The 13,890-nt window shown below is 39.3% G+C and overlaps 1 protein-coding gene across 2 annotated transcripts in view; it reads left to right on the top strand.

Annotated features, from left to right (window-relative positions):
• The window catches only part of LOC145467562 (dedicator of cytokinesis protein 7-like), a 107,290-nt gene that overhangs the window by 76,127 nt on the left and 17,273 nt on the right, over positions 1–13,890 (top strand). For both annotated transcript variants that reach the window (XM_081451124.1, XM_081451125.1), the window contains exons 23-29: positions 157–422; positions 1,515–1,610; positions 4,649–4,786; positions 10,610–10,723; positions 10,904–11,199; positions 11,823–12,099; positions 13,699–13,823. In XM_081451124.1, the coding sequence (XP_081307250.1) occupies positions 157–422; positions 1,515–1,610; positions 4,649–4,786; positions 10,610–10,723; positions 10,904–11,199; positions 11,823–12,099; positions 13,699–13,823 (1,312 nt within the window). The remainder of the gene's footprint in view (positions 1–156; positions 423–1,514; positions 1,611–4,648; positions 4,787–10,609; positions 10,724–10,903; positions 11,200–11,822; positions 12,100–13,698; positions 13,824–13,890) is intronic.

The raw sequence follows: 13,890 nt of genomic DNA, 5'->3' as shown, positions 1-13,890 counted from the left end.
GTTGGTCAGTATTATGTTTCAGTGGCTTGACAAATTCTAAATGTGATCCTATGGAAAAGGATTCCTAGAAGATTGTTGAGTTTTCGCGGATTCAAAGTCCTTGAAACGTCCTTGAAAGAAAAGTGCTGATGTCGGTCTATACAATTCCTTCTACAGGAGAAACAGGACGTTCTGCAAGTATTCCAGTTGGTTTACAAAGTAAAGCTCGGCAGAAAATATCAAGCAGTAATCCTCAACTAAATGCAACCTTAACTGATGATCAGCAAGGTTCATTTTCATCTGGAAAGTGGGTTGATGATGATGAAGAGCCAAGGATGTCTGATGCTATGAACATGCCTGGTAATAGAAACAGCATGGCAGAGACACGCCCTAGCTCCCTGAGTGTCCCTGGTCTAGTGTCTAGTGCCAGTGGCAGTAGAAAGGTGCTGGATTAAGTGCTTTTTTTTTACAAACTCTAAAATATATTCATTAGTTTGATTACAGAACATAAGATTAATTATTGTACTATAACAAAGGCTTCTTTAGTTTGTGGGCTTACTCCATTTTTTTTTTTTTTTTTTTTTTCACCCAGATGTAACCTTGACAAGTTTATCATATTTCCTATATTTTCAGCTGGATAAATGGAAACAGGTATATTTTATTTGAATTTTTTCAAGTAAAATATACGATCCCATTTTCTCAATAATAGTCATAACAATTTTTGTGTGGCCTTACTATGCCAGCATCAGAGGTATTTGTTCATTTGTTTGTCCAGATACGAGAATAACCTCATTCACAGCGGGAAACATTGTTCATCCGAGCTTTGGAAATTTTAGAACTTTTCCGTACGTCTTTTAAAACGAATGTTAATGTACCAGTCTCCATCGCGAATGGTGTTCCCTCAAAAAATTTTAGCAAGCGTTGGCAAAAGTCAACAATTCTCAAGCCCGGTTCATACGTCGCATTTCTGCCGTGTCGAATTCAATTCAGTTAAGTGCGGCAGAAATGCGACTGTCGATTCATACGTCGCACTTGTGTCGAATTTAATTCAGAATTAATACTGTCGGGTATGTCGGCCAGCGGAAAAAGTTTTAAACGCAGAGTATTCAATATGGCGGACGGAGATACTGAGGGACGAAGGACTTTAATTTTGCGAAAAGTTGTCCGCCAATGGAATTAGAAGGAGAAGGTTGACAATGCAGCAGTTTGTTTTACAATATTTTCAGGTTGCATTGGGTCGAGAATAGCCAAGTTTCTTCTTTCTCTTCGACGGGACCAAATTTACGCATGCTCAATACATTAACATAATGTATGAATTAGATTCGACACGGCAGAAATTCGACGTTTGAATCGGTGTCGCATTTCTGTCGGATAATGCGACAAGACCAGTCGAACGTGCGGCAGAAATGCGGCAGCCGATTCAGACGTCGAATTTCTGTCGAATTTAATTCGTTGAATTGAATTCGACACGGCAGAAATGCGACGTATGAACCGGGCCTCAGTGTCCCTATTTACGTATTTGTTTCTTTTTATAGTTGGTGCATGAAGAGTTAGCATTACAGTGGGCAGTTGCAAGTGGACCCTTGAAGGAAACAGCAATGGCACATGCTTGGTTCTTTTTTGAACTCATGGTAAGCTTTCTTGAGGATTTGCTCCAACTATTTATTGAGCACTGGTCAGTAATACAAGAACTGCACACAAACTACACTTCTCAAACTCAGTAGTAATACATCAGGTTTAAACAAAGGAAATCATTACCCTTGCGGGGTGGATGTCTGATCTTAATTAGCACGGATTTTTTTTTATTTTAAACCTCTGTTAGTTCTTCCTCCTTAGTTTTATTTTCGATTGAGAAGATTTATAAAACACTCGACCAGTCTTTCACCACATTTCCAAACACTTTGAAGTTCGTCAACGTATTTTCAACCCTCTTCTCGCTCTTTGGAAATGTGGTAAAACAGTCTCACGCTTTTAATATAATGCATAACATCTAGATAAAAACAGAGGTCTTACAGAGTTTGGGATTTTTGTGCTAGTTTTTGAAGCTACAACAGCTTTCCAGACCCGGAAAAAGTATGGAAAAGATAAACTGTGGGGAAAAAAATGGAGAAACGTCGGTGGTTCTTTCCAAATTCTCACCATGCAGTCAAATTTCAGGAAAGGGCTCATAACTTTGAGTCTGGAAAATAACTGGAAACAAACGATATAAAATTTAGGGGTCCTTCTGAGCAGGAAGGTGACACAGCTGAGTGGTCTAGGGTACAGGATATGAAATCTGGGTTTCTGCTGTCAAATCCTCTATGTTTGCACTATTGTTTTGCTCTGTGTTGAACTCCACAGCTGCACTGTATAATTAACCAAGTAATTAAATTTCTTCATTTGGAATTTTTACTAAGTTTATGTTCTGTTTGCACTCAGTATTTGTTTGTTGATTTTTGATTTACAGTGTCCAAGATGAGCACAACCGGCTAAATCTCCCTGAATTGTATTTTGTTTTTGTTTTTTTTTATTTTTTGTTTTTTTATTTTATATGTGGATGATGATCACTTGATATTTAATTGTGGTAGTTGGATGTTCCTATATATTTCTCCACGTTTAATCGTGTGCACGTATAACGTTATGACGTGGTTTATGTGTTTTGAGAGTTTGTGATACAGGGGCATTTAAGAACGCTTGCGCAAAACTCATGTTATGAACAGATTTTTTCAACTTCTATTGCGGTCCGGTAATGAGTTACTTTTGTCAGAAATGCAAGAAAAAATGGGGGTCACTGACCTCGTTTCAGAAATAATGTGTGTTATATGGCTGGGATATTTTCGAGACAAGGGCATTTTAGAGGCGGGGCAAGGGTATTTTCGTGACGCCGTGATCCGGTTTTTTTGTGCTCTGTGAATCGTGATTTGGTAAAAAAAAACTGTTCCGTGAATCGTGATTGAAGTGTATTCCGTGAGGCGTGAAATGCAAAAGTCCTTGGGTGTGAATCGTGAACAGATAAGAAATAAATCGTGAATGTCTAAAGTTGAGTTCGTAGCTGAATTTCACTGCATTTTGATCACATTTTTTCCGTGACCTTAGTGAATTTAACGCTCGATTCAAGCCGAGTGAGAGTAGCGACAAACGAAACATGTTGACAGGTTTAAATAAACCCGGTGATTTCCTGATCACCGTATTAGCCAATAAACCCGTCTCAGTAGGATTTTTGACTGATGAGCCATTGATGAACGACAAGTGTGGACTCAGTGTAACTCAGACTGGTAAAGATCATGGCTGCTGAATCCGACAAAGTCCTCGCGGTTGTTGAATCAGTTATATTTTACCATGCTGAACCAGAATCAGGTACTTCCAAATTTGTTGGATCCAAGGAGCGTGTCAGAATTGGCATAAGAGATTCGCACAAGATTTTAAGTGTCTTCTTAAGATATGTGACTAGTTTTTGCGGAATCAAAGAAGAGCGCATAAAACGTGGCCACGGTGAAAGCTTGGATGTCAGGATCTGCAGACTGGTGAAGGATGGCATAAATCAACCAAAAGCGTTCCCCATCAACACGCAAGATCAATGGTACCTCGAACTTCCAATCCTAACCCTAACCCTTAAGTCCGTACAAATGATCTACAATCAACTTAATCGGCTGGATGGTAAATTAAAGTCTACCAACAAAGACATCCACATTGATCTTCATGTTTGTCTGACAACCCAAGTGGAAAATCTGCACGTTGTTGGTCATTTCAAGGATCAATGCCCTACATCTCTTAACTACTCCCGTAATCTGGGAAACACTGTTTACGAAAGCATCAAAAGGATCACAAGCTGGGCAGCCTATTATTTCACTCACCCAACATCCTACTATCCAATTCCAGACAGTTCAATTCCACTGAAAGACATTTCCAAACTTTCGCATCTTGGCAAAACAGAGCACTTAAAATTCTACCCAAGAGCAGATCATAATAGAATGGGCAGTTCAGCATGGCAAGTGCGTTCGACAGAGAACTGTGAGGCAAGAAACAAGGAAGTTCAAGGCTGGCACTTCGCCTTTGAATATGTATCGTCCAGCAGATTCTTCTTACCCAAAGGACAAGATCTACCTTGAACCTCCTGCACAGTATCAGCCAGCTGTTCCACCAAACGTCGACGAACAAGAAGAGCAAGGGCAAGAAGTCACCTTCGCTCATCCTGAAGTGTCTGAAGCCCCCGAAGTCCCAGAAGATGATGTGCAGTATGACACAGACAGCGAGCCTGACGATGCCGTGGAAAGTGACAACGGCGACGATACTCTTGACCTTCTTAAGAGCGGTAACAACTCGCAGTGGGAGAGCTGTCCAAGTCCGATATTTCTCTTAAGAGGTCTCTTAAAGTAAAACCAACAAATTAAGATTTCAAATATCACCTTTCCAACAGCTGTAAATTATTGGTAAAGTTAAAGAATGCACTTTTTTGTACCAATTTTGATTACAGTTTCGTGCACATGTTCGAGAATCGTGAAAAGTGAATTTTTTGTTTCGTGATTCGTGAAATCGAAAATTTACTATTGTCACTTCCTAACAAGACCCCCCCTTGCCCCCCCCCCCCTCATTTTAAACTTTTGAGTTTATTTGCCTTTGAATGATGTGCAGCAGCTTCAGGGAAGTATGGATAGAGACAGTTTAATTTGTTTGTTTGTTGTATTGGCAGTTTAAAAGCATGTCGCAACACCTTGAAAACACAGACAGGTTTTTTTGGACAAGGAAAAGTCGATTTCCTGAACAATTCTTGGGGGATATACGAGCCATGTTTAATTCTACAGTTTATGAAATCACTGCTACACTTGAGGTGAGTATTGTCAAATAGTTATTGATTTTAAGTTCTATATGAGAAACATGCAGGTCAACAAATGAGAACAGAAATAGAAACAGGTATACCCTTCAAATTTCCTTATGCACATGTCCAGTCTTGTTCCCAGAACCAAGGTGGACTGAGGACGTTGAAGATTGGTTGAAAAGTAAAACGTCACCCTGCTACTCATATTGCTCTACTTGAATCTGAAGGTACTGGCAATTATCTTTAATTCCACCAATGTTATATCAAAATTCCAATCAAAGTGGCTATTAGCCACTCAACTTGGCAAATGGATCGTCTGTAAACGGTGACAATTGTGATGCCACTGACTTGAGGTTTTAATCCGTAGATTAAGTTAAAGCCCACTGGCATTGTTAAGAAATAGTGCAAAACGCAAGGGTAAGAGAATACGCGAGGAGATTTAACACTGTTGAAAACATTCATGAAGTTATCAGTCCGAGAGACCGTGACAAATATGGAGAAAGTACCGCTTCTTGTCCGATTACCAAAGCAAGTAATAAATTCTCATTTTCATTCCTCTCATTTTTTTCGTTCTATATTTTCCCAACCAGTATCAGTGATTTTTTTTCTCTCTATGTTTCCTTTTGTCATCTTAGAAATTAAAAAAATTACGTTCAACGTCTCGTCCGCTCAACAGAGATAAGCCCTGTTCGGCGGGTTTCGTACTTGGATGGGTGACCAAATACGAATACCCCTTATTGTAATAACTTCTTTTTTTTCTTCTTCTTCTTCTTTTTTTTCCTTTCCTTTCCAAGGCGATATTTAAGGGACCGTTCATTTTTTTATGAGGGAGGGGGGGTTGGTGGGATTTGGGAAGCACCATTTAAAAATCGCATGACCCCCCTCAGCTTACCAATTTTTTCACATGCCCCCCCTTATAGCGGTCATTATTGGGATGACCCCCCCAAAAAAAAAAATTGAACAAACAATATTTAGATTTCAACTTTTTTTTAATATTTCTCTATAATCCCCCTACTTCACGTTATTGTGCTCACTATGAAGACAATACTCACAATCCCTATACTACAGAGAGCTGTTGTTTAAAAAACAAATCAAAAGAAAGAGAAGTCAATTTCGGATCTCCTAGTTATGGCTCGCCCTGAGCGTGTGGCATTTGGCCTCTCATTGGCATCTTCCTCATCTGAATTGATGAATGCAAGAATGACGTCACTTGAGTCATCTTCTCCCCCAGAGTCAATGGCATCACTGTCATACTCATCATTGTCACTTTCATCCGTTTCACTGCGGTCAGCACTTGCCCTGTTGTCATTTTGTGTCAATGTCCTGGCATTTCTCAGTGTTGGTCGGCCAGCTCTGAGAGGACTCTTCTGCTGCAACCATGAATGTCTTACAATTGTCTTTACCTTCTCACTCTTGCTGCTTTTCAAATGCTGCTTCAGCCCGTGATGGTTCAAGTACTTGTTTAGTTCTGGAACACGTTGCTTTTTAAGCTTGGTTAGATCTTCGCACAACTCGGTCCAAGGATAATCCTCATATGATTTATCTTTTGCATCCCTACTTAACTTTGCCTTTTCTTCTGCTCTCTTTTTCCTTTTAAATTCCAGCACTTCAAGATGCTGAAGATAATCCACCACAAACTTTGATTTGACAATAAACTTATCTGCAAATAGAGCAACGCTCTCTGGGTCAGATAAAACCAGCCTGCCACTTCCATGCTCTTTCTTCGCGTGGACCCTTGGCTGCCAGTCATCTGGATCACGCCCTTCTTTTGGGGTCTTCTGGTAGGAGAGGTAGTGGTATTCCGGTAGGCAGGAATGGTCAGGAACTGGTTTAGGGTATCTTTCTATGGGTGGACCAGTCCATTCACAACAAAAAGAACAAATTTCTCCCACCTTTTCTTGACAGGACAACTTTAGAAACTCCCTGTAGTTCTCCCCCTCCTCATAGTGCTCATACATAAACTTCTCAATCCTACGGAAGTGACAGTGGCCTGGAACAGAGTCTTTCCTTGCTCCTGCATTGTGATACTGAACCAAGTACGAAGTGTTGTGAAAAAACTGGAAATCTGTTGATGTGTTGTGTGCAACACATTGTTACATTTAATTTACAGATGTCTTTATTTGAAAGGTTTTTACCCCTACTCTAGTGATAAGCATGTATAAATGTTGCCCTGTGCAGGTAAAACAAAAAGCTATGAGTGTTCTCAAATCTTGCAAATAGTGGATTACTTTTTATAAATTTTAGCATACTTGTTGTGGTTTAAATTTATCTATGGTTTAAAATTTCTTAATTTTCAATGTCTCAAGTTCATTGTCATAATTCAGAACAAAGAGAAATGAAAATCCAATTGGTTTGAAAATTTTAGCCAAAACTAAATTTAAACCACAACATACCCGTGAAGTCAAATAAATGTGAACATTTTACAAAAAAATATGGACTTGTTTGCCTGGCCTGGGTGTCACATGGGCTGACATGTATCCATGGGGCCCTGGTGCCTCATCGATTCGATCGCATACTTCTTGGCAACAATGCCACACATTTTGCTGTACAGCCTGTTCCTCTCGAGCATCTAATTCATCAGATGAAATCTACAAGTGATAACAGAGAGTAACATGTACCACTGATTCCTTTGTCAATGAATTTGGGCCCTATAAAGCCAACATTGTTGATACATTAAATAGTAAAAAAAATAACAAATGAAAACTGCATGTACCTTGTCAAGATCATCTTCACTGAGGTCTTCAAATGGATTGTAATTTGTAAATGGGAGAGGCCCACCATCTGTTTTAGAATTTTGTGACCCCTGTTGGAACAGATGGCATTCTAAAGGAACTTTGCAAAGCCACGAGAAACGATCGTTAAAACATAAAGCTCTTGAAGTACAGGAAGATGAGCCGGTAAGTGTTAATTTTTTGTCAGTGTTCCTATTTTTATCTGGACATTAAAAACGCATGTATGCTTCACTTTTATAATGAGAAACTTCTGTATTTTCCTATTGTGAAGATAGCACCTAAAACTGTTTGAACATTTTTAAAATAGTATGTGTCTTTTAGTATATCGTTTGACTCAGGTCTACATTTCACTACACGAATACAACATCAAATGGTTACACGAACCATGATCATTCAATAATATCAGTTCAATATAATAAATTAAAAAAATCGTCTTTCCTTTTCTGGTAGGTCACTAGTTCCTCCTCTGCTGATGATACAACCATATCTCAGGGTCTCCGGAAAACAAGCCTTGGCTATATTGTTAATCCAATCGGGAAAAGAGCGGATTACTACATGAGCATCATGAAAGAGGCTCATTCCAAAATGCGCAATAATGGCGAAAGCGACGAGTCGTTTAAGAAAAGGTTTACAGCTGAACGATCCAGGCAGTTTGACATCTTACAAGCAAAAGAAGCAATCTTTCTAAGTGCGTATGGCTGTTCAGAAAGGGCGAGTGAGTTTTCCATGCCAGGGTACCAGTTGAAGCCCAGTGATTGAAGAAAACTGAACTTCTCCATCAAAGAACACAGAGCAATGGTGGAAAAGTTGAATGTCATATTGAAAGATGTAAAGGAACACGATTCCACACTCTTTCAGTCCAATGGGCTTGCTTTAAAGCAGGGCGAAGAATTTGCCCACAGTTTTAATGTAAAACAGATCAAATGTATAGAAGCTAAGTTGACGACGGTCACGCAGGACATGGAAACACTAGAAAATAAGAAGAGCAATTATAACAGCATACTCAAACAGCACATCAACAAAAGGAGAAGGAAAAAAGAAAACCGCAGAAAGTCAAATGAAAGAAAGAGGAAGCGGACTGAAAACAACGTGCAACGAGTTTATGGAATCTCAGTTGGAAACCCGCTAGGAAATGATCTTCGACAATGCCTTGTGTACCCTCCTAGAACGGCCGTCCCGGAAGAGTGTATTAAAGTTGAGGATGTTGCCACGTCGTTATTTAGAAGAGATGGACCATACATCGCACAGCTCTTGGAAGGGAATTATTTCACCAATGCTGCAAGAAGCAGAATCACCACCAACCTTGAGCAGGAAGTCAGAGATTATGTTTACACCTTCATGTACCCTGAAGAGTACACTCTGACGGAAAGCATTGCTGCTTCTTGCCGGCAGCATTGGTGAAAGAGATTCCCATAGCAGCACAAGCGGCGACGAAGAACTCGACGCAGCGAAGATGAAGATGAGTGCCAGTGAAAGTTGCATTCGAAAATAACAGTGTTAAATACTTCTTTTCAGTAGCTACAAATGCTTTTTGTCGCCAAACGTTTTTTTGAAGCAGAAGGAAAGTTTGTAATAAATTTGTATCCTGCCTTCTATTTTTATTCTATAGCAATTTTTTTGATATTCAAACATTATGCCATTTTAAAGTTTTATTAAAATATTTCACGGGACCCCCTCTTTTTCCCTTATTTTTTTGGGATGGCCCCCCCTCGAAAGCCATTTTTTTTCGCATGGCCCCCCCCCAATCCCACCAGCCCCCCCTACCTTATAAAAAATGAACGGTCCCTAAGACTGCAGAACTCCCAGCCTTGTGTAATGTCGTGTCTTCTATTTATCAACTATTTGTTCCTCATTTCGCCATGTCCGCATTTATGTGTATTTATTTACAATATCGTATGAATAAACAGCGGAACACGTCGTTCGAATTCTCCTCAATTACCTTGACTGTTAATCGTCTAAAACATTTAATCACGGCTACATACAGCTCGTCAATGTTGTGACTTTCAATGTCTTCTTTTTCGGCAAGTATGGTTAAACCTATATGAGCGGGCACCTTCGGGAAATGAGCTATTTATTTAATTACAGGTAGTTTCTGTTTACAAAAACGTTCGTGCGAAAATTTATCTAAGGTAGAGCATTTCTGCGGTAAGATATTGAGTACTTGCGTCCGAAATTCAAAGAATAACTAACTTGACACGGTGCAAGCGACTGTAAAACGGCGTTAATCGGCGGATGTTCGAATCCCGGGGGGGGGGGGGGGTAACTCCTATATGAAAAGGTCGGGGAAGCTCGTCGTCTCGGGTACAAATCAAGGATTCTGGTCTCACTTAGGGTGTTGACGACGAAACGTCATCATTTTTAGCTGTCAAAATATCCTTTAGGGTGCACTCGAAGAAATAATAATTAAAAGAAACGCTCTCATTTAATTTCTGTTTTTTGGCTGGATTTCCGCTGATCTCTCGGGTCTACATGTTCGCGCAAATTTTCCAACGAGCATCCCTGACCTTTTCCTATGGGAGTCCCCCCCCCCCCCCGGGGGGTTCAAATGTTTAACAGGAAGTGAAGGAGTGAAGGAGTGAAATTGCTTCACCACTACAACTTGTAAAGTAATATTTTCCAAGTTAAAAATGAATTCTACACATCAAGGTAGCTTAATATCCAGCAACAGGCACTAAATAACTTGTAAGGTTTAGTTCTTCCCTGTATAGGGCGCTATTGAATCACAGCGCGCTAGCCGCCAGGATGTTTTTCAAATTGCCCTGACTATTTGAATGAGAAAAATAGTCATATACACAGGTACAATAGAATGTATGAAGTAAACACATCAGCTCAATCAGTCTGGAAAACATGGACATTAACCACTGAACTGAATGCAAAGTGAATATTTGATTATTTTGAGTGTCATAGACGTTTGTACAATTTGTAACAACAACAACAACAACAACAACTTTATTTATTTGTACTCACCTAGAAATTAAATAAACAAAAATGTTGGTAACCTGGAAGTCCTTCACAAAGTGTACAAGAGAAATTAGGTTGGTCAAGCATTCATAAAATAGAATAAATGAAAGAAATATTTTAAGAACTGTTGTTTCTATTGCAGGATTTTGTTCTCTGTCGGAGGCTAAACTCCAGTCTTGCCTTTTTCTTGTATGATCTTTTGTCGCTGATTGACAGAGGCTTTGTTTTTGAGCTGATCAGGCACTACTTTAAAGAGGTATGATAGCCTATTGAGGTTAAATACATGTTGGAAACGCCACCAATAAGAACGTCAAACTTTGCATTGCTTTGTATTCTTACACTTGTTTGATAGAAGATGTCGTGAGGAAAGTTGTATTTCATTACGTACTTGATTCCTTAATAGCGTTCACGAATGTTGTTTTTTATCCTTCATTAGATGCATTATCAAGCTACATGTACCATTGATCCTGGAGTATCACAACTCAGACTTGAGTTCCTGAGGATTGTTTGTAGCCACGAGCACTATGTAACCCTCAATCTGCCATTCCCTTGTCCTCTGTACCCTACACCACCCTCGTCACCTACACCCTCCCTGTCGTCAATTGGTTCAACAATGTCAACCTACACTATTACTATAGGCAACAGTATGGCAGAACTTTCTACTACTTTCAGACAGCAGCATTTTCTGGCCGGCTTGGTCCTTTCTGAGCTGGCTTTGTCATTGGAAGGAGGGTAAAGTTGTGCTGATTACTGATGATCTGATGAATGCAACTGATGTAGATAATTATCACTGTTACTGGGTCAGCAGATCGTCGCGGTTATGTGCGCAACTTAATCAGCTACGGAAATAAAGCTTGAAAAACTTCGGACTTGAAGGGCCATAATGTGAACTGCTGAGACACCAGAAACTGTTTTTACCCTATGAATTATTTTCCAGCTGTCTATCTTTTAGTGAACTCTCAGAATAAACGTCACGGAGACGTTTTACCGTATTCTTGAGAACGAGATCGGCGATGGGTAATTTTTCGTCTTTCTAGTTGGAATTGAATGCTGTCATTACATATAATATACACTGAGCAAGTTTGTACAGCGGTAGGCATTCCGAACAGATCTAGACAATTGCGAAATTCGAAGCTAAATAAGAATTCATTATCTACTAGGCGTCGTCCTCAGCGGCAAGAGTATTTTCCACAATACTTGAATGAAATGGGCATCAAACAGGTGAAACTTGGGATACATATATTGCAAAACCTTTTCTCATAGCGCAACGATTCTGGTGATGAGGTGATCAGGTAGCACTCACATACTTACACTCGGATTAGTATTTATTGATTGACTCTTGTTTGTACTTGTAGGGACATGACACGTATATGCCAAGCTGTAGACACCACAAGGGACCTCATTGCGTGCCACGACTCAGACACTCGCTATGACGAGATTTCCTGTCGCTCTGCTGTAGCTGCATTATATCTTCCAATAATTGGGTTGGTTATAGGAGCCCTACAACAGCTGCATGGTTATGGCAGTGAAGACAACTCCAGTTTCACTCCAGATGTTGCCATGGCCATAGCAACATCTAGTATAACAACCTTAATGGGGTCCGACGAAAGCAAGGGTGAACTTGCATCACAGGTTAATAATCAGCAATTTTTTAGGAAGTTTCTTTTGATACTCAGAACAATCAAATTCTCAGTAAGTGCTTCAGCTGATAACACTTACCGAGACTTTGATTAGTCTGGATCTGATGTTCAGTTTAGACTGAACACCGAACGGTGACGATGGTAGACCACTGTTTTTCAATCACTTTTGCCGTAGGATATTCTTTTGATACTTCCTCGGCGCCTTACTTGGATTTTTCTTGTATTTCCGCTCTTTTTTTGTATTTCGTGGTCGCAAATGCAATCACAGCGTTATTCTGGTGATTTTTATACCTTCATTTATTCTTACGTATGTTCCCTTAAGCTTGCTTATGAGTTTCTCATTAATGGCTTAAATCAAAACAAATGAAAACAGCTTCAGCGTTTGAATCGTGGTAAACCACTTTGGTGTACTTAGCGTTAGTTTCAAACTGCTTTCAAACATTTGTTTAAACTAGGACCAATAAAATATGACAAAAAAGGTCGATAAACAACCAGTAATGGAGTTCTTAGTTACTCATGCTTTCTCCCACACGATAAATGGCGTTACATGGCACGCTCAGTTCAATTCCCGCGCAAGGTTGTCACAGCCTGTCTTTTATCCAAGATCGTACACCATGACGAAATTTCCATAGGTGATCTGTAGGGATGAATTGCGTTAAGTGCCAAAATGTTAAAAAAAAACCTGTAAAACAGAATTTGAGTTATTTTTGAAATAAAATAAATAAATAAATATACATTTATATAGCGCCATTTTCCACTAATTGTCCATGGCGCTTTACAATACTTTAAAATTAAAATCCTAATTCTTTAAAAACCTAAAATCCTAAATCCTAAAAGTTAAAATCCTAAGAATTAAATACGCTATATAATACAATTAGGCTACAGATAAAAAGTAAAAACTAATAGGCAAATAGGAGAAATAGGCATAGGGGAAATAGGCAAAGTTTCACATTTTCTTGGTTTGCGAAAAATTTGTCTTACAGATTTTTATTTTACTTTGCATGATTGTTTAATCAGAGTAAATTTCTAATTCCTGAAATTTTGAGATTTTGAGAAAAACGTCATTAAACCTACTAGTTCCCAATCTATCCTTAGGCACGCGGTCGGTCATTTTGGCTACTCCATAGAATGGTGGAAGACTTAAGCAAACAGTAACTTGAGAAAGCAAAAACATTTTGGTACATTTGAGAAATGGATTAAAAAGTCGGGCTCTCATACTCCATCAAAACTGTAGCAAGCCACCTTAAATTATCATGGCTGTAGCAGAACTTGATAAGATGATCATATCCAAGAAGATTATAACCATGGAACCCGCTTACTGCCAATAACTAGATCATCTTGTCAATGCGTGTTGACTACCAATTAGCTGCCATAGTTCCAATTTTTGTCATCTTTTGTTGTTTCCCAACCCTAATTAAAAATGGTTAGGTGAAACTCCTTTTTGTTGACTAGTTATTCATAGATTTGTTCAAAATGTATCGTTGCTAACTATATCTAAATTAAGGCTAGGGAGCAACAAGATCAGATAAAAGATTGAAACTACAGCAGGTAATTGTAAATGTCTCTTTTTGGTTGTACTTTGTTGTATCAGAAAAGCAAACCACAGCAGTTAAGTTTAGAAGCAACTAGAAACCTGCTGGTGTGTCTTCTGTGGGTGTTAAAGAACATGGACAGTGAAGTATTGAAGGATTGGTGGGCGGATCAGCCACCTGCCAGGTAACTACTTAGCTCTTCTCTTTTGTCAACATACGCATCGTGTCCATGTCTTTACTTGATTAGTCAA

This window comes from Orbicella franksi, chromosome 14 (genome assembly GCF_964199315.1).
Source record: "Orbicella franksi chromosome 14, jaOrbFran1.1, whole genome shotgun sequence".
In the NCBI taxonomy this organism is placed as follows: domain Eukaryota; kingdom Metazoa; phylum Cnidaria; class Anthozoa; order Scleractinia; family Merulinidae; genus Orbicella; species Orbicella franksi.
The sequence above is the reverse complement of the archived record's forward strand: the minus strand, read 5'-3'. Positions and strand labels throughout refer to the sequence as shown.